Source organism: Anastrepha ludens, chromosome 3, assembly GCF_028408465.1.
Source record: "Anastrepha ludens isolate Willacy chromosome 3, idAnaLude1.1, whole genome shotgun sequence".
Taxonomy (NCBI): domain Eukaryota; kingdom Metazoa; phylum Arthropoda; class Insecta; order Diptera; family Tephritidae; genus Anastrepha; species Anastrepha ludens.
This window is the reverse complement of record NC_071499.1, coordinates 78,108,445-78,127,579: the sequence shown is the minus strand read 5'-3', so window position 1 is coordinate 78,127,579 and position 19,135 is coordinate 78,108,445. Positions and strand designations below refer to the sequence as shown.

The 19,135-nt window shown below is 37.2% G+C and overlaps 1 protein-coding gene across 1 annotated transcript in view; it reads right to left on the bottom strand.

Moving 5' to 3' along the window:
- The window catches only part of LOC128857565 (GTPase-activating Rap/Ran-GAP domain-like protein 3), a 187,803-nt gene that overhangs the window by 29,147 nt on the left and 139,521 nt on the right, over positions 1–19,135 (bottom strand). The window contains exons 6-10 of the mRNA XM_054093316.1: positions 15,719–15,953; positions 13,458–13,556; positions 8,826–8,929; positions 8,489–8,672; positions 8,206–8,315 (exon numbers count right to left, since the gene is read on the bottom strand). Coding sequence (XP_053949291.1) covers positions 8,206–8,315; positions 8,489–8,672; positions 8,826–8,929; positions 13,458–13,556; positions 15,719–15,953 — 732 coding nt within the window. The remainder of the gene's footprint in view (positions 1–8,205; positions 8,316–8,488; positions 8,673–8,825; positions 8,930–13,457; positions 13,557–15,718; positions 15,954–19,135) is intronic.

The window sequence follows — 19,135 nt, the reverse complement described above, 5'->3', positions numbered from 1 at the left end:
ACGAAGTAGATAAGTAGGCTAGATGGCAAGAGTACACAGGTACAGGTACACTTCAAGTAGCACTTACGTGCCGTTTCGATACCATAATGTGGACCACTACCTGCGAAAAAAAATTTCAGTGCTGTTGATGTAGTGGAGGAGAGAAAAGGGTTCTAGGCTGGAGAATTTCCTCAAGCCATCCCTAAAGGGCACGCTAAGGAATCTCAAACGTCTTGCCGCCAGAGCCAGAAATTTGCAGAGAAAGTGCTCAAGAGTTTCTTTTTGTGCAGGATCCCCACAGCTTCTGCAATAGGGGTTGTTCTCCGCATGAGTACCGATCACCCAATGACCAGTGAACATCGCAATTAGATTGGATATTGAATGGCGGAGCATTCCTATCACCTGAAGCGTACTGCTTCTATCGTATTGAGGCAATAGTGTTTCTGAAATAGCACACGATGAGGCAGACCTCCATCTGTCTTGCACTTTTTTGAGAAAGAAATTGTGCAGTTTCCCTTTAACAACGGTGAAGGGGACACCGATGTCTGAGAAGGGGACAGCGGAAACCGGTTCTGTCCACCCTTTCCTGGCAAGCTCATCGGCAACTTCATTTCCTTCTCTAGAAATGTTTCCTGCATGTTCGAGACGTTGAGTTCCTCCTTACAGGAGTTAACCAGAAGAGAGCGGCAATACGGCGACGACAGGGCTTTGATCGCAGCTTGACTATCGGAAAAAATATTAATGTCTCCCTCCCAACAGCGATCCCTAAGCATTTTGCATGCTTGCAGGATCGCGAAGACCTCTGCTTGAAAAACGATGCTCGTTTTAGGCAGTTGAAAGGATACTGAAATATTGACTGATTTAGAAAAAACCCCTCTCCCACTCCAGATTCTATCTTGGATCCGTCAGTGAGAACAGAGGTACCTATATGCATACCGACTCTCCCCTCCTTCCAATCTCTCTAGTTAAGTGGTGTTGTAACCCTTCTGAAGAGCTACCCACCAAACAAGGCAACCAATCAAAATTGGCATAACCCCAAAGTTGTACATCCAGAGTACGGCACGTGGGTTGATACCCCCTTTTTGCCGAACATACATATATAGGCGTAGAAGGCTACACTGGCCTTCTTAACCCGATTTCCTATATAGAGATTCCAGTGGAGCTTGGGGTCAAATATTACACGAAGAAACTGGACTTCCAGTGAGAGAGTAAGACACGGGTTGTTTAGTCTTGGAAGCTGAAAAGGTGTAGGACTGTATTTCCTGGTGAATAACATCAACTCCGTTTTGTCAGAGTTGACTCTGAGACCGCAACTGGTAGCCCGTTTACTGAGTGTAGCCATATACCTTCCAATTACTGATGGAAAGGATCCTGAAACCATTAAGACCAAATCATCGGCATATGCTACCACCTTTACCACACCCCTCTTTAAACGAGTTAAATCTTCGTCAATAGCTACTAGCGAAAGGGGAGACGAGAGGACGCCGCCCTGCGGTGTACCCCTATGTACGAACCTAGTGATTCTAGCCCCTCCTGCCACATCATTTATTTCCCTACAACCAAGGAAGGACGAGATCCAGAGGTAGATAGGTCTTTCTACCCCTAGCCTATTTACCGCAGTGACAATTGAGATTTCCAGAGATTTCTCTACGGTCCCTACTACCTAATGTACGGTTGCCTCGGTAGATTTCCTTTTCAGGTGAGCGTGTTGAGGTGGAGATAACCTGGTTCCAAAGTACTCTTGTATGTGATAGTCGATAACTCTCTCGAATAAAGGAGGTAAGACTTATGGGTCTGAAGTCGCCCCTCCTTCCTGCCTTAGGACTGAATACCACCTTGGTTTTCTTCCAGCTAGCAGAAACGTGGTTCAACGAGCCACATGCCAAAAAGATCTTATGAAGGACGGGAACCATCAAGGTTTTAGTCTTCTGAAACATCACTGGCATAATACCATCGATACCTGGAGATTTGAAAGGGGAAAAGCTATCGATTGCCCTATTTATTCTGTTGACGAAAAGGATAGTTGTCAGTGACATCGCAGGTAACAACTCCTGCCGACTCGCGCCTTCGTTACAGACTGGAGCAATAGAATTTTCCAGGAAATGGGCATCAATAAGGATTTTTAAAGATTCGTCTGCAGATTTAGCTCACTCCCTATTCTCTCTTTTGACAAGAATTCTACTTGAATGGTACTTGCAGAGGATCTTGCTGAGACTGGCGAGTCTTTTAGAGATTCAATACATTAGCAATACTCTTTACAAGAGTAGCGCTTCGAATCTCTAATGGCTTTCTTATACTCTTTCAAAATTACTTGGTAATCTTGAAAGTTCCTTATTTAATAGCATTTATGTATGTTTTAAATTTAGTTTAGAAAAAAAGTACGCGGCTGGGTTAAAATTAGCAATCTCTAAGGCATTGCCACGTGTAATTCATAAATGCACCTATATTTCATTATTCACTCATATACAAAAGACAAATGCTTGGTCATGGTTCAACATTTACTACTGGTGTCATAATTCGAAATCAATACATTTTTCTGCTGGCAATGTTTGGACACATGGAATGCGAGCATGTATGATACTATATGTATGTACGAATACTTACATATATGCAGGTATTACAAGCACACAAATGAGCATCACAAGTTGCGGCAACCGCACGTGCTGATTAATCATATCTGAATCGCAATAAATTAGCTTTACTTAACCCCTGTAAGGAAATCCTAAACCACAAAAACGAATTTTCAGTTCGTAATCGATATGTTTTCTTCAACTAACTACATTTTTTTTAACAATAGTTCAAAAACGTTTAGTGCACCCAATTGTGCTTCGCAAACCTACTTCAGGAAAGTCGATCGCTTTTAAAAGTTGATTAGCTGTATATACTCCAGAGTATATTGAGTTACTCAGAAGACATCCGATATTTTTCAGAAAGTCTTAAAAGTACTTCAGAGAGCGTGAAATAAATTTTTGGGAGATATCAAAGGTTATTCAGAATACTTGTAATCTTCTCTCTGAAGTGTAACTGACTTTTTCTGAAATTGAGTATTCTGAAGTAGAAGGCTTTTTGCAACCCTATTTGTAAAAGTATGGGCCCTTGCTTTTCATCGGTTGCGATATTAATAATGTTCAGCCACTTTGCACGGAATAGAGGAACGGTCTAGAGAAATAAGCGATTTAGATCTTATTTTATCTAACCTCGAACAGATCTATGCTGTAAGCTAATAGACGGGCTCCCTAGCTCATCTGCTATTGGCCTGTTCAATAAAAGCCGCTCTAAGTAGGAGCTTACACGTATAGAACAACGAGCGTATTATTAAGTCTAGAGTTCATTGTCTACAAATGGACAGAGTTTATTGTCCACAGTGGATGTTGGGTTTTTCATCCATTCACTTCTGTTGCATTTACAGAGACGAGCAGAAATTTATATTGCCTCATTCCGGCCAAGATGCTTTGAACTACTTAGCAGATCTTGATAGTATTCACCACTTTCCGCATTACATAAAGCACCCTCAGTGAATCAGTTTTAAGAGATAATAAAAAAAAAAAAAACTAAGGGATCTCCTTTCTACATATTCTTCGCAGGATGGATGCAAACTCGTATTATACTGTGCGACAACTCAAATTTATACTGCGAAAATCGATATACGAGCGAAAGTAGAGCTCAAATATAATTAATTTGCTTTTTAAGTTTTTCGCAGAATGTCTGAAATTTAAAAAACGAAAGTTTCAAAAAATCGTATAAATCTCAAGTTATAGAAAAGTATACAAATATGAATACCAAGTGAAAGAGAACAGTACACACAATCCTAAGAATTTGGTTTTTTATAGCTATCGTGTGGTAAAACATCTCAAAAATACCTAAAAAATGGTAGAAGTTTCGTTCAAATCACTTAAATGCAAATCTATTATACTTGTATTTGGGTTCCAGTTTCGTGGGTATATCAAATATGGCAAGGAGATGATAGTTGCAAGACGTAGAAGACGATATACGAAAGATGAAAATTTCACAACATAGAGCGAAAGCGGATAGTAGAGGAGGCAATGGTTCACCCTGGACTGTAATGCCAAGAGATCATGTGTGACAAAAATAGTTAAATGTGGTGGCACGGTATTATATTTCAATTTATTTTCCAATTTAAATTCACATTCTTCTTATGTTGTCATGGAATTGATAACCTTCGAGTTTTTGGATGACACTGGTGGAAAAATAGATTCACAGAGAGCAGGTTTTAAACTGAGCCTTTAAATATTAGTTCCAAGTGGATGCATCGGAAGTCTATAAATAATCGGCAAGTGACTGATGAATATGAGAAACGAAAAGGAAACAAACTAATTAAGATATTAAGCTACCAGCTCTAATTAAATGATTTCTCTGCAGGGATAGTTTGCTCACACCTATATACATACTCGATTGTGTCAATACATATTATGCGAGTATATACGTGTGGATGATTGTTTAATTCTTCGGTATTATCGAACACAATTTATGGCTTAAATTAATACTTCTTAAATGCCTGATTCTTCATTTTTGTTATAGTCACACATGCCCCTTCAAGTATATACATGTGTACATTAAGGTGCCTCATCTTTTGTTTTTTCAATCCAATCATTAAATTTGATGCCATTTGATGTACTATTCTTTGCGAATTCTTGATTTATTTATGGAATTTTTCCGGCAATTCTGCCGAAAGCACAGTCATGTGTATGAGCACTCAACAGAAAGGAAGATTATACATTTTATATCCTTTCCGTTTCAAACTTTTGCCATAAGTGTGCAGTTGACTTTAGGGGCAGTCGATTGAAGGTAAAGCTGGTTTTGCAGGTGCTCTTAAAGCTCTCAGGTTGATCAGTGGATACTGTCATTCACAATATCTTAGGATATGAAACATAATTATAGTTGATGCTTTCCATTTCAATTCAACCGGGCTATTCGGGTCTTGATCTTCGATTTCGATGTAACTCAAATATGTTGCTCTCTGGTGAAAATAATGAGACACGTATTTTTTTGTTCGCCCGAAACTTTTTTTTTTCAAGAGTTATCGGCAATTTTGTTTTCGGCTCAAAATCGATTTTTTTTAATTATATAACAACATTTTTTTTTAAAACTTAGTCAAAAATGAACCGATTTTAAAGTTCTGGGTTCAAAATGATCGTCATTACTTACACGAGCGACTTCATGTAGAAACAATTGCAAAAAAGTAGTTGAAAATTTTTTATTTAGCAAAAGAGAAAAAAAATTGAAATTTTTTCGAAAATCAATATTTCAAAAAGTGTCTTTTGTTTTTTTTTATAACTTTTTCCAAATCAAGACGACACCTCAAACTTCAATTGAGCTGAATGCCCAGTAGCTAAAATGAGTTGTTTTTGAGTAATGAATTTTTGAGTAAAAAACCTGTTTCGAACTTTTTGTTTTTTGGAAAATAAAAAAGTTTCAACTACTGGTTTGCAATAGTTTCTGCATTAAGTCGCTCGTGTAAGTAATGACGATCATTTTGAACCCAGAATTATTAAAATCGGTTCATTTTTGACTAAGTTATGGGCATTTAAAAAAAATTTTTCTTATATAATTAAAAAAAATCGATTTTGAACCGAAAAACAAAATTGCCGATAACTCTTGAAAAAAAATTTTTCGGGCGAACAAAAAAATACGTGTCTCATTATTTTCACCAGAGAGCAACATATTTGAGTTACATCGAAATCGAAGAACATGACCCGAATAGCCCGGTTGAATTGAAATGGAAAGCATCAGTTGAGAGAATGCAGTGAATGCCAATGAATCTGGTGTTAAAATGTTGGTGTTCACTTGTTTTACTAGCATTTATTTTCTTTTTTATTAACTTTTCTATATTAGTTTCATTCCTGTCATTCTTAGTAGAAAGTAAATAAGTATTTCGCATCGGGCGTAATTCTAGTTAGAAAAGGTGCTTTTTAAGGATGTCCCACAAAAGTTGTAAATGGAGAACGGTAATTGGTGCGTACACCCTTTGCCGAGCTCCTCCTCCTATTTGTGGTGTGCGTCTTGATGTTGTTCCAGAAATTGAGGGACCTACAGTTTTAAGCCGACTCCGAACGGCAGATATTTTTATGAGGAGCTTTTTTCAAATACACTCGGAGGTTTGCCATTGCCTGCCGAGGAGCGACCGCTATTAGAAAAATGTTTTTCTTAATTTTGGTGTTTCACCGAGACTCGAACCGACGTTCTCTTTATGAATTTTGAATGGTAGTCACGCACCAACCCATTCGGCTACGGCGGCCGCCTGTAGTAGTGCACCATAGACTAAGCAATTAAATAGACAACGTGCTAGGCAGCAGAATAATATATCAATGGGAGTCACTCGAGCCATTAGAGCCATGAGCAGGTGTAAAGTGTCATCACTCCTATTGTGAAGGTTGGTGGTTAAGAACCTGATCAGTACACGGAAGCTATGAGCATCGTCCCGATAGCAGCGTCCTACACCAAATTGCACATGTCACTTATGCAATACTTTGTTGCTTGACTTTAGGACATATACCCATTTTAGTATAACGTCAACTTTGGGACAAGGAACATAATCTAAGTTAACCCGTGTCAGAGTTTTAAAAGGTCTCCTGGAGCTACTACAAAGTAGGGAGTTGTCCCACATCCCATATTCACGTGATCTGACTCCCTGTGACTTTTTCTTCTTCCTTAATATGAAGAAATGGCTCGCGGGGAAAAAAGTTAGCTCAAACGAAGAACTCTTCCCCGAGCCAGAGGCGTATATTATTTTAGAGTGTTCGACAAATCCAATTTTTTGGAAGGGTTAAAAAATTGGCCGGAGCGTTGGGAGAAGTGTATATTTCTAAAAGGGGCTATGTTGAAAAATAAAAATAAAAATTTTGAAAAAAATGGTGTCTTCATTTTTAACAATGGTATTTATTGAACCCTCCTCATATAAGGCGAACGGTAGAACTTGAACTAAAAACGTTCCATTCATCCATCTGGAATACAAATATAGCTTTATATCGTTAGTATACGAAGTCCATAAAGGTTTTGCAAATCCATAGTTCAGAGACCATTGCCGATAGTAAAGTAATCTTGAGAACAGAAGATCATTAAATGACTGAAAAGCTAATAAAAGAAGGTTCGCACTTGGACGAACTACATTTCTGCCTATAAATGGACGAGTAGTGGATGGGACAACAAGGCTGCAGAGTCACTGGTATCAAAAGTAGGCCCTCTTTTAAGATAGAGGTTTTAAAGCTTTTGACCTGATTTTTGCAGGTCACTGTCTTCTGACAGCAAACTTATTCAAACTGAGCTTTACAAAATATGCAGAAAATACGCACTATAGAAATTTATTATGGGTCACGTATAATGCGTTTGCTTTCCACTCAACTGCCTCTAATTTTGGTTACTAGATGTGGGTCAGTTAGAAGGTTTGGCGTTGCCCATCAACCAAGAGTCGAAAATACTACTTCAGTTTTTTAAGGAAATGGTCTTTCATGGTCTGGGGCAGCTCAACCTGTTTTGAAAATACTTTTATTTAGAACGTGTTGGAAGAATTTTTCTAAGCCTTTTTGCATATGCCTTAAGCTTAAATTTTGCAATTTACGCCCTTTTTTGGACTTATAACACAATTTTTTTTTAAGAAAAATTCGATTTTTTAAGGCATTAATTCGCTTATTCTGAGAAGGACGATGTTAGAAAAACCTTTAAAAATCCAACTGTTAATGTATTTTACTTTGATGCATATATGGGCCTCCTATTCACTGTTTTAAATGGTGAAATTACCTACAACTTTTTATTTCGAGAATTAGTTTTTTGATGTAGCCTACAATACAGTTTAGCTCACAAATTACCCTATTTTAGTTGAAATTATAAATACGAGTGCATGTAAATGATTTCTGTGGAAAACTAGTAGCACAACTTGTAAATTGAGACCGAGGCACCTTAATGTACATACATACATATGTATTTATGTGTATATGTTTGTGTATTTATCCTTTGTGCATTCACAGTCGTTACGCGCTGATAATGTGCAATTGATACGCTGCAGATAAGAGTGCCTTTGAAGAAGAGTACACGCGTGTGAGTGGCCATGTGTATGCTCATTTAGTTACTAGACTTGTGTGTTGGTATTTATATGTTGGTATGTGTGCATATGTGCGTAAATTTATGATATTCCTATAAAACACGAAATAAGGGAAAATTCTAATTGATCTGATAATGCATTGGTAGCAATTGTGTTATTAGAATGCTTACCGTAAATTCTGGTGGATTTGGTAGCGTCGGTCCGAAGGGCGGCACATTTTCATCGCAAAACACAGCCAACCGATAGGCATGGTCTATTTTTGTGACAACCGCAAAAATATCTGTAAAACCAATTGAAATGAGGCTTTAGATAAGTAACAATTTAAATTTATGGTCTCAGCAAGCATTCATGCATTGCAAGTGTTAATTGAAAGGTAGAGGAATATAGTATAATAAAATACAATTTTTTATACATTTGCGAAACTATTAAATAAAAATGAATTTTTATGCTTACGTGTAAATTGGCTCTTAATCCATGTGGGATCAAATGCTGTTGGAAGTATGACCTCGCTGCCACCTTTCGTCTGCACCCCATCCGCAGACATTTGCGCGCAAGCCGTATTTGCCTTGTTCGCGGTTGGCTGGTCAATGAAAATGATGTTAACAATATCATTGCCGATATGCCGCTTGCGTTCCACCTGCATAGAAAAAACATAAAATAAAAGAAAAAATCATATAAAAACAAGCACTTAGAATCTTGGTGTTTAAAAACGATAAGCCGTCATTTAATTTTATGCTACAAAAGTGTACGGTAGAGAAACAAAAAAACATGTTTATTGTTCGGCTCACACCTGTTGTCGATTATCCCGGGAATATGGCAGCATCGTCGACACGTGAAACATTATTTCGTGACCCTCGTACAGTGTGTACACCGAATATTTGCCAGTCATATCGCCTGTAGAATTTTTGAAAGACATAAAAGTAAAAATGTAGAATGACATGGAAAAAATGTATTTTTTTTGAGTTATTTTAAACAGGTGTATTGACTCGACTTGCAGAGTAAGCAAGGCATATATTTTTTATTTGAATGAATATATATGTATATTAGGGCGGGTCGATTTAAAAATCGCTCATTGCTCTGTGAAAATCGTATTCTAGGGATCAAAATAAGAAACTTTGCCGAAGGAACTATACCTCTAAAACGAATTCTGATGTCCCCCAATTTGGGTCGAACGAAAAATCCCACTTTGACCCATTTAGAGTGCTCCAATCGAGTCCAAATGTATGACCGACCCCCACTAACTTTGGACGGCCGATCCACCCATTCCAGTAGCACACCCCCTGGAACTTCCCCGGGGGGTTCCTCATACAATCATTTCAAAATATCACCATTTTTGGCCTTTACATGAGAAAAGAAACTAAAAAGTTCGACCCAAATTGGGGGGCATCAGAATTTGTTTTAGAGGTATGGTTCCTTCGGCAATGTTTCTTATTTTGATCCCTAGAATATGATTTTCACAGAGCAATGGGCGATTTTTTTGCCTCCCCACAAATCGACCCGGCCTAATGTATATGTATCATGAAAGAGTGTCATAGTAAAAAAAAATAACTTTTATTAACCCTCAAGTGGCATTCTTCCGAAAAGTTATTGTACATTAATGGTGGGCTTGGTGACTGGTACTAAGCTATTTTATTAAACTTTTTTTTACATTAAAATAGCTAAACTATTTAGTTTCTGATTGAATTAAAATTAATTAATAGTAAATATAAAATAAAAACGTTAAGTTTCGTTAATACGATTCAGGATATATTTTTATTTCTTTTACACCTTGTTTTCTTAGTTATATTCGAGATTCAGCTCAATAATGTGTTGACTGTTGATTGTTTTGCAAACCAGATTGCACAAATAAAAAATAAATTTAGGAATAAAATAAAAAATGTAAAATTTCCGCAAATGTTCGTGCTACATTGAAAGAATATTGGCTTTGTATATAGAGTAAACATATAGTATGAACGATATTCAGTCTATTATATCATCACTATAAGTGATTTTAATATGTCTTATGTCTAAACGAATGACTACAACTTCGAACGTCTTTGGTTAGGACACACGAAAGTAACACACGGTCATCTTATGAATAACACAAACCCAATACATCGTACTTGCACTACAGATATCATAGTCATAGTTACTCAGTCACATGTCAACTGTATGCCAGTTGTAGAGAACAAACCCAATTTCACATCTCTATGTCTGTTAAATCAATATCCATAATAACTAAATTCCTTAAAAGAACCAATCGTTATCATAAGACCTAAAATAAGATTTATCAACATTTAAGAATCGAAACAAGTATGAATTTATGGAGCTAAGGTCCTAGCTACTGTAACACCTAACACAAATAGCTCATAAGAACTCAGAACTAAGATTTTGTTTGGCATTCGGGATTCGAAATATGTTGTAAGCTGCTGTTCTCACGGTTCGACTTGGACCATCTATAGCCCATTTTAGGTGATTTTTTCCGTAATAGAATCGTATTTCATTTCCTCACTGTTGGTTTTTTTTTATTAGAAAATGATGTTTCAAAAACAGTTTTGTCTTCATCATCGGCAGAAATCGAGAACTCTGAAACTATTTCGTGACCACTTTGTTCCACATAAGCTGGATCTAAGTTTGATGCAGTATTAAATTTGCCTATGAACCTAATTGCACCATTCTGCTATAGTTTCCCTAAATTGCTGTCGGTTACTCGAAGAGAGGTCGATGGTTTATTATAGCTCATATCAGCAATGGATAAGTCGCATAAATGGAGACCACGGGACCACGTTTTTCTGCCTCCTATTTTTTTTCTTAATATAAAATATATTGTACTTCTAAAAAAAGTCTTGATCTTTTCGAAATCCAGATCTTTTATTTTTGGTTTTATATTTGATTTTTTTTTTTTTTTTATATATAGAGCTCACGACCATTCGTATCTAATTTAGGTGCGACACTACCACAATTTTAAAAATGGAGAACATTTTCTTTAAAATCACTCGCCCATCTGGCTTTACAGTAATCCATTCTGTTAACTAAATTGTTCAGTATAAATATTTTCCCAAGGTCCAGCACTTATCTCACCAATGACAACTTCGATTTTATGTTTCAACTCTTATATCGTCTCTGGACTGTTGGAGTAACACTTATCATTAACTGGACGCTTTGTAGATGCATTTTGGGGGTCTATGAATACTCTTCAGTCTATAACTTGTGAACAGCTGAGTTTTTTGTGTGGCTGAGTTTTTCAGTAACTTTGTGCTTGCAAAAAGAAATTTTACTTAACAAAACAAGATACTTGAGGCAATCCCAAGTCTCACCGCATGGACAACTAATGGACAATGTCCGGTAAGGATTCCCACCAAATTCGAGAGCTGCGGCTTTGTAAGCCTTAGGAGTTCCTTCGAGCGCTCCTGATTAACCCGTGGCTAGAAGGATCTCGCGAGTTTGCGCACTAGCCCAGTGCTCGCTGAGTTGATGCGCGGCAAATCTTTCCAGGAACAGACCACAGGTTCTCAAGGGAGCCCCAATCCTCTCATTCTGCGACCAAACCGTCTCCAAAGTTCACTCTCCAGCCACCTCATTAGCCCAGCAGTTTCCCTCTATGCCGCTGTGAACGAGAACCCAAATGAGCGTGAAATCGAAGTATTCGGTTGCAATCGAGAGAGAAGCCAGGCATTCCCCGACCAATCTCGAACTTACAAACAACTAGCCCAAGGCCCAAATTGCGGCTGGCTGTCAGAGTAAATATTTACATCCTAGCATGGATGTACAATAATCCAGCACCATGGGGATAAACTCAAATTTTTTAAGAATGCTAGAGTGTCCGTAGCTTAAGTCTAGCTTATGGCACGAACACCTTAATCTGATTGCGGCGTGTGCAGCTTTAGTTTTTCCTGCAATGTCTACGGGTGCCATATTCAGCCTAACGTTGAGCACTAGAGTAGGAGTGGCACGGAGCGTCCCACTTTTTCCAATGAGGGCAGAACTTTGTACCCTCATCAGCTACTTAACTGATGCCATCCTTAATAGCGAGTTCGTCCAGACAAGTACTCCGTACAGTAGGATTGGATTTATAATCGTGCTATAAAGCCAAATCGTGACTTTAGGCGAGAGGAGGTCCCATCTCTTGCCGATACCGCCCCTTGATTGTATGGTTCCAGGCGAATGTTGCCTTCTTAATTATATCCTCAATGTTTGTCTTCCCCGTTAGTCCTCAATGAAGGATAAGTCCCACTTACTTCACCCTGTCAGAGAGCACACACGGAGAACCCACTATTGCGGGGAGAAAAACAGATGAGCTCCGTCTTCAATGATTTTTCGATAGGCCGTTATTTGCGGCCCATTTCACAACTAGATTACGATAACCCTGCTTCAATTTCATCAGAGTATCTAAAACCTTTCTTCTAACAATCGCCTCGCAGCCCCTCCTCTCCAGCTCCTCCAGCAGGTTAAAAGAAAATATAAAAAAAAAAAAATTTGTTTTCACATTTCAAAGGTCTGCTTTTAAATCTTCCATTGACGTTCCATGCTTTTAGTTTAGCTTGCTCTTTGATGGGAGGTTTTAATGAACATTTACATTAGCAGTAAGTAAAATTCTATACCTCTAGTCTGATGGGTGTATCTTCTCGCCATGTCAAAGACTAAATCGTCGAATGGAGTATGAAATGTATGACTATTTTTAAGTCTTCCCTATATAAGTAAGTGTTATCTTAATTTTGTACCTCTAGTCTGTAAAGTTGTGCACCCATTGATTTAATAAAATGAAGATAAATGAAATTAATAGAATTGAATTGAAATATACAATAGGACCATCCATCGAAAGCTTTAAAAAAAGCTATATGAATGACATCTACAATATATGATATCCATTTTGAAAGGGTCCAAATAGTTCTCCACAAAAACAGCGATTTCAAACAGGTAAGTTGTTAAGCGGAAGTCGCCAAACAGATATAGAACCCATAAATGGCCGTCAAATCAAAAATGAAAATTTTCACAAATGCATTTCGGAAATTTTTGTTCGAAACCATCCGGTTTTTAAAATAAAGCCTCATAAAATGCATAAGTAGTAAGGGATAGCATATATTTTCCTCAATACGTATTATATGTTTATCCTCGCAGTTTTTTTCGCTTGAGTTTTAAGTTCTAAGTGAGCAAGGGGCCAAGTTAGGTATATATTTGCACCGAACTCTAGAGTTAGCAGCTGTCATCGCTTTGTCCCAACATGAACCATCAATTTAGTGCCACCAACTATGAGAAGGCGAAGTCAGCCCGAATACTGAATACAAATATTATGACATAAATACATATGTAAAGAAGTGACTTGCAATTCCCGAAATCGTTCGTTTCCTGACTGCACAATTTGCTGTAGTAGGCTGCATACACACATTCTTTCGTAAATATAATATATTTCTTAATGTATTAGTCACTTATAGAGATAATTTACCTTTCACATCTAGTCCACCACGGAAGCGATCCCAACCTTTAAGCCGTATCCGTTCGCCTAGTATGTGCAGGAAGTCTTCAAAGTCTTGACTCGCATCTTCTGTTCAAATGAGCAATATAAAAGAATGACAACATTTACATAAGTGAAGAAATAACTAGCAATTGCGTAAATGAATTGGCAATTCTCGCTCAACTAAAGTCTTTGAAAACTCTTTCAGCATAATTGCTGGTATGCATGTATCCACTATACTTACACTTAGTGTCATAAGTCTACGCTCGTTTGCGGGTAGTTGAAAAAGTAACATGAAACAAAGTTTTTGGAATTAATTGCTCTTTTATTTTTAACTATACCACCTTGATCAAAAAGTTCCCTGGATAACTGCCAGATGACACTCCTACGAAAATTGTATCGCCATTGCTGGACATTTGTAAAAGTCTGGAGTAAATGTACCTCTGTGCGTGTTTTTAATTTTTTACAAAATGCATTGAATTTGTATTAAATTTTGCGTTAGAAATGGATTAAAAGGCGCGAAAACCTTATAAATGTTGGGAAACTGTTTCACTTCAAAGACTTCAGAAGAGATCGTGAGTCCATCGAGAATGACGGAAGTAATGACAGGCCGCCGACATCGAAAACATTAATAAAATGAAAGAAAAGTTTATCAGTAATTACAAGGCAGAGAACTTGAACATCATTTATGAATCCGTTCAGGACATTGTAGTAAATGCTTCGGGTTTGCGCGGTGCAGCTGTAAAGTTAGTTCCAAAGGACTTTAATTTCATGCAAAAAAAGGACCGCGTTGATATCGCCAAAGACATGATTTGCAATGCTGAATTCGACCCAACATTCACCAAACGCATCGTTACTGGAGTGTCTCGTCGTGAGTGCGTGGGTTTATGAGCACGACACGCATTTCAGTCATCAGGCGAGTGAGTGAAAAGTTCCGAATGAACCCTTATATTATTATAGGAGCAATAGCTTTACTGTACCTATTAGCTGTATGCTAGGGGTTATTGTTTTGTTGAAGGCAGTATTTATTTCATAGCCCCAGCGCCCCTTGCTTTAAACTTTATTTTAAAATATCCAAATAATCAAACTTATTAATTTTTAATCAATAAACTGCAATTTTCCCACGCCACCAGCTGCCACACATCCCCACTCCATCAATCCACCTTTTTATTGTTCCTTGTTCACTCCGCTCGGCAGCATAGGAACTCGACAAGACTGTTCCATCGTACACGGTTCTGGGCTGTTACATATTTTTGTGCAGCCCCATGTGATGTCGGCATCTGCTAGTTCGCACAACATCGACCTTCTCCAAGTATTCTTTGGTCGACCGCGACCTCTGCTCCCTTGTGAGTTCCAGACCAGTGCCATTCTCGTGATGTTATCACCCCAGTTCAGCTCTGTTTTACAGTTGGTAATAAATGCTTCTCTATAGGTTGGTCGCTGGTCTTTAGTTCCTCCATACAATTATTCTTTCTTTCTTTCTAAAAATGCAAAACTTGCTTCAATTCGAAAACTACCTTTATCAAAAATTCTGGAGGCTTGCGTACGAGTATAAACTCATTTTCGAAATCAATGTGTTTTTGCTTATTTATTAGAGATATTCTATTGTTTTAGGGATTCTTTCTAGCAACTCTTCCTACGTTTCTTGGAACTCCTCTGGTAATTAAAGCACAGTTATGTTTTTAATTACTATCTAAACTGGTATCCATGCCCTGCCTATTGTTATTTTTATTTGTCGAAAGTTTTGGAATTCTTTTCACAATTTTTTATGCTTCCACTGTAAGGTCCCGCACAGAGTTCTATTGAAAACCGATAAAGTTTAACTTATTAAGTATAAATAATAATTTTCCTTACCAAACAATTTTCCTAACAACACAAAAAGCAAATCCGCATATGAAGAGCTTAAAATTCTGATACTCGCCCTAGTACGTATTACCGAAGAATCGGTCGCTGGCATGACTACTACGATAGTAGTATACGAATTTACAAAATAGGTGGAGCGTAAAATTATGACACCTAGTGTATGTACATATATGCATGTATGTATGAGTGCACGCGTGGAATATAAAAGTTTGAAAACACCATTTGCATGTATACATTTCAGGTGATTGAGAAGCTGCATACTCACTCATACTATTGTACATAATATGAAATTTATTTATTCTTATTCTAAAAAAACAATTTTGCAAATTTTAAATTCTACTTTTACTTAGTTAATTTCTTTTTAGTTTAGATTCTTATTGTCTACTTACGATTACTCAGCATTTCATCATCACAATCTTGGCCAGGTTGCATGTACACTACACCGAATTTGAAATTCACCGAACCCTCCTGCTCCTCAAGTAGTAGCAAATCTTTTTGTATATCGGCAGTAAATATCTCTTTGGGATTCTTAGCCGATGCGTCCATGCCAGTGAAATGTGTCAATATTTGCTTCACCGTCAGCTTCTGATTGGCTTGATAGGGTAGTGCGATTTTCTGTGTGCCCTGCGGAAAGAGACAGTGACAGCGTTTACAAGGCATGATGCAAACGTAGATGTATGTACGAGTACGCGTACATGGGGAAGCAATAAGTGCTAAAGTAAATAATTGCAAATGCTATCAGAATATCGATTCGTGAAAGATGTTTATATTAAAGAAGTATGCAAATAATCAAAGAATAATACAATATTTTATTTGAGTAAATAGTCAAATTGAAATTATTCTGCGTGAAATGAATATAAGTGCTATGAAATTTGTTTAAGAGCAGCTACTAAAACGCGAAATATATGTATAAGTAAATGCGATGCCTTTATATTTTGCACTTTTACCACACTACATGTGATGAGCTGAACTTCGATATTTTTACCGAAAAATTGGGTATTTACTAACATAAACTTACTTGTAACGTTTTCACCTACGCTATTTATTTGTTCTTAATTCAGTGTGTTGAGAAATTCATCTGGCCCAAAAGATGGAATTAACTTGAGAAAAATTTTGTGCGATGATTTATTACGATTTTCGGCGTGAATTATCGAAGCAGGAGTGCATTGATCTACTTACTTCAGCTATTGGCCATGAAGTACCACACTTAACCAGTGTGAAACGCTGGTACAACGACTTTTATCGCGGCCATCGATCCTGGCAGGACGAATTTCGGCCGTCCAACAAAAGTTGTACGCAGAAGAAACACTTCACAGTAAATGATCGCCTGTTTTTCGGGAGAATCAGGTCATGGCGCAACTATACTACTAGAAAAACTTGGAACAGCCAATTCGGAGTGGTACACAAGAACTTGTTTGAAAAAAATTTTCGGATAATTAAGGAAAACCAGTCGTCGAAGATGAATAAACTTTAACTGTGAGTTTTCACGTCTCAGCTCACAAAAGATAGTTTTTGGGTACTCAAAATATCGAATTAATGGTCCAACCGCCTTGCAGCCCTGATTTAACACCTAATGTTTTCTCGAGTATCAAAAAAAAAAATGCGAGGCCAACGTTTTTCAACGCCTGAAGAAGCTGCTGAAGCCTTTAAACAGAACATTTTGGAGGTATCCACTTCTAAGGTGCAAAAAATGGCTTAGAAAATGCAGAAGTGTGTTGACTTTTTTGTTTTTTTTATGTTGGGTGAGGTAGGGTTCAAAACGCCTTTGCACTTACAGCGACCGTCGTCTACTGCATCGTGTGGTGTGGCCGCCACTGAAACGATCCCTCCTCTCCTTCTGGGGAGACACCCTTTTCGGAAGTGCTTTATATATTACTTCGGGAGGGCGCAGAAGAGCATCCATAAAGGACCAATTCTATTCACCCACGTCTGGGTGCACCGTATTTGTAGCATATTGGGCTCAAAATATAAGGGACAACCCTCATAGTGTAAATTTTATTGAAATTATTATTATATAACTTTAGTGAAATGAATGGTTTTTTCTACTATATTTAGCGCTTGAGTTAAACTTTGAAGTGAACTTTATTTTGCTCGAAACAAAATTAACATTTAATATTTGAAAAATTGTAATTTTTAAACTTTCAATTTAAGCTCAATGATAAGTAGTAATGTGAAAAAGTTATATTTTTAAATTTTATTTTACCAAGAACATTGACAAAACCATATGTTTTACAGCGCAAGTAGAGGTAGCGGGACTGAAAACAAAAACAAAAAACAGTTTTGCTTGTGTCAAATACAACGATACAACTACAAGAAAATATGTCTCCGACTAAGTAGTGAACTAAAAATAGTTGTTGGAATAGTTTGGAATGCAATTTGAAGCTATTTGCAACATGACAGAAAATCGCCTTCAGTCGGTATACATTTTTTAAAAACTACAAAGGAAGATTAACAAAAGAACTTGGCAAAATGCTCTCAATGAAGTTGAGAACCGTTTACAGTATTTCAAATTACGTTGAAAAGAAAAAGCAGGCTGTAGTTGAAGAATTTTGGAGGCAGACAAGAAAAAGTTAACAATAAGGGATGAGAATAAGATTCTGAATCTAAACAAAATATGACTTACCATAATCCTCACACTAACACTAAACAGCTGGCAATGGACTACAGAAAGACAAATCGACCAGTGCTCAAGAAGCATAAATAATCGTCCAGAAAAGCGCGTCAAAAGCCAACGTGTAAAGGCTGTCATTTGGTACTACTTACATTTCTGTGCTATTGGAGTTCTAGAGGGAAATAATTTTATGTGCGAAACCAAAACAATGTCATATTACATGATCAGGATGTACTTGGAAAACTTTGGAGAAAATGTCTCAGGGCTTTACAAAGTATAGTCCTTACCGTGAAGTTCGGTAAATTATCCGCCATTGTGTGGAAATACATATCAAGTGAAGGCATTTCATAATTCAAGATTTTTCTAATTATATTGCGGAGAAAATTTTTGGATGGATTTCTGCGAAGCGATGTAATATAAAGCGCTAACTAATCTGGATGTATAGGCCCTCAAAATCCTCAAAAACTAAGATAATAACTGTATCAAGAAAACTACCCGAAAAATAAGTCGCATTCATTTGGAACACGGCTGCTCTATAACTGCGTCAATGTGAAGGATAAATCCGCATGAAGCCCGGCTTTAAGGTAATAGAGAATTTGTGGGTCTTCTTAAAATACAAGTCGAAGAAATGACATCAGTAAACAAATGAGGCCTAATAAGAGTTACTGGAGAAGAATGGGTTATGAAAGAAAATTCCTGAAGAAAACTATCATAAAGACAGTTGTTAATACCAATGGCGGCCATAAACATTATAAACAATATCAATATTAGCTAAGTCAGTTTTACTTGGTTCTAGTTTTATTTCAAACCCAAAAGTTTTCAAAAACTCTTTAATACTTTGCAACATTTCTTCGTTAGTTTTCTTTTCCATTACCTTTTCTTTTGAAATTTGTAAAATATACTTTTTGTATATACAAGTAAGTATGTTCTCGAAGAAAATAAAATGCAAATTTCTTATATTACCACAGATATATTTTTGGCCGAGCTCCTCCTCCTATTTGCGATGTGCGTCTTAATGCTTTTCCACAAACCGAGAGACCTAAATTTTTATGCTATCTCCGAAGTACAGGTGTGTTTTATGAGGCAATTTTCATGGCAGAAATGCATTAAGTTTGTTGCCTGCGATCTCCTCGCCTTGCGATCTGTTGAAACAGAGAAAACCACTTTTTCTATCATTTCGTATCCGTTTCATGAA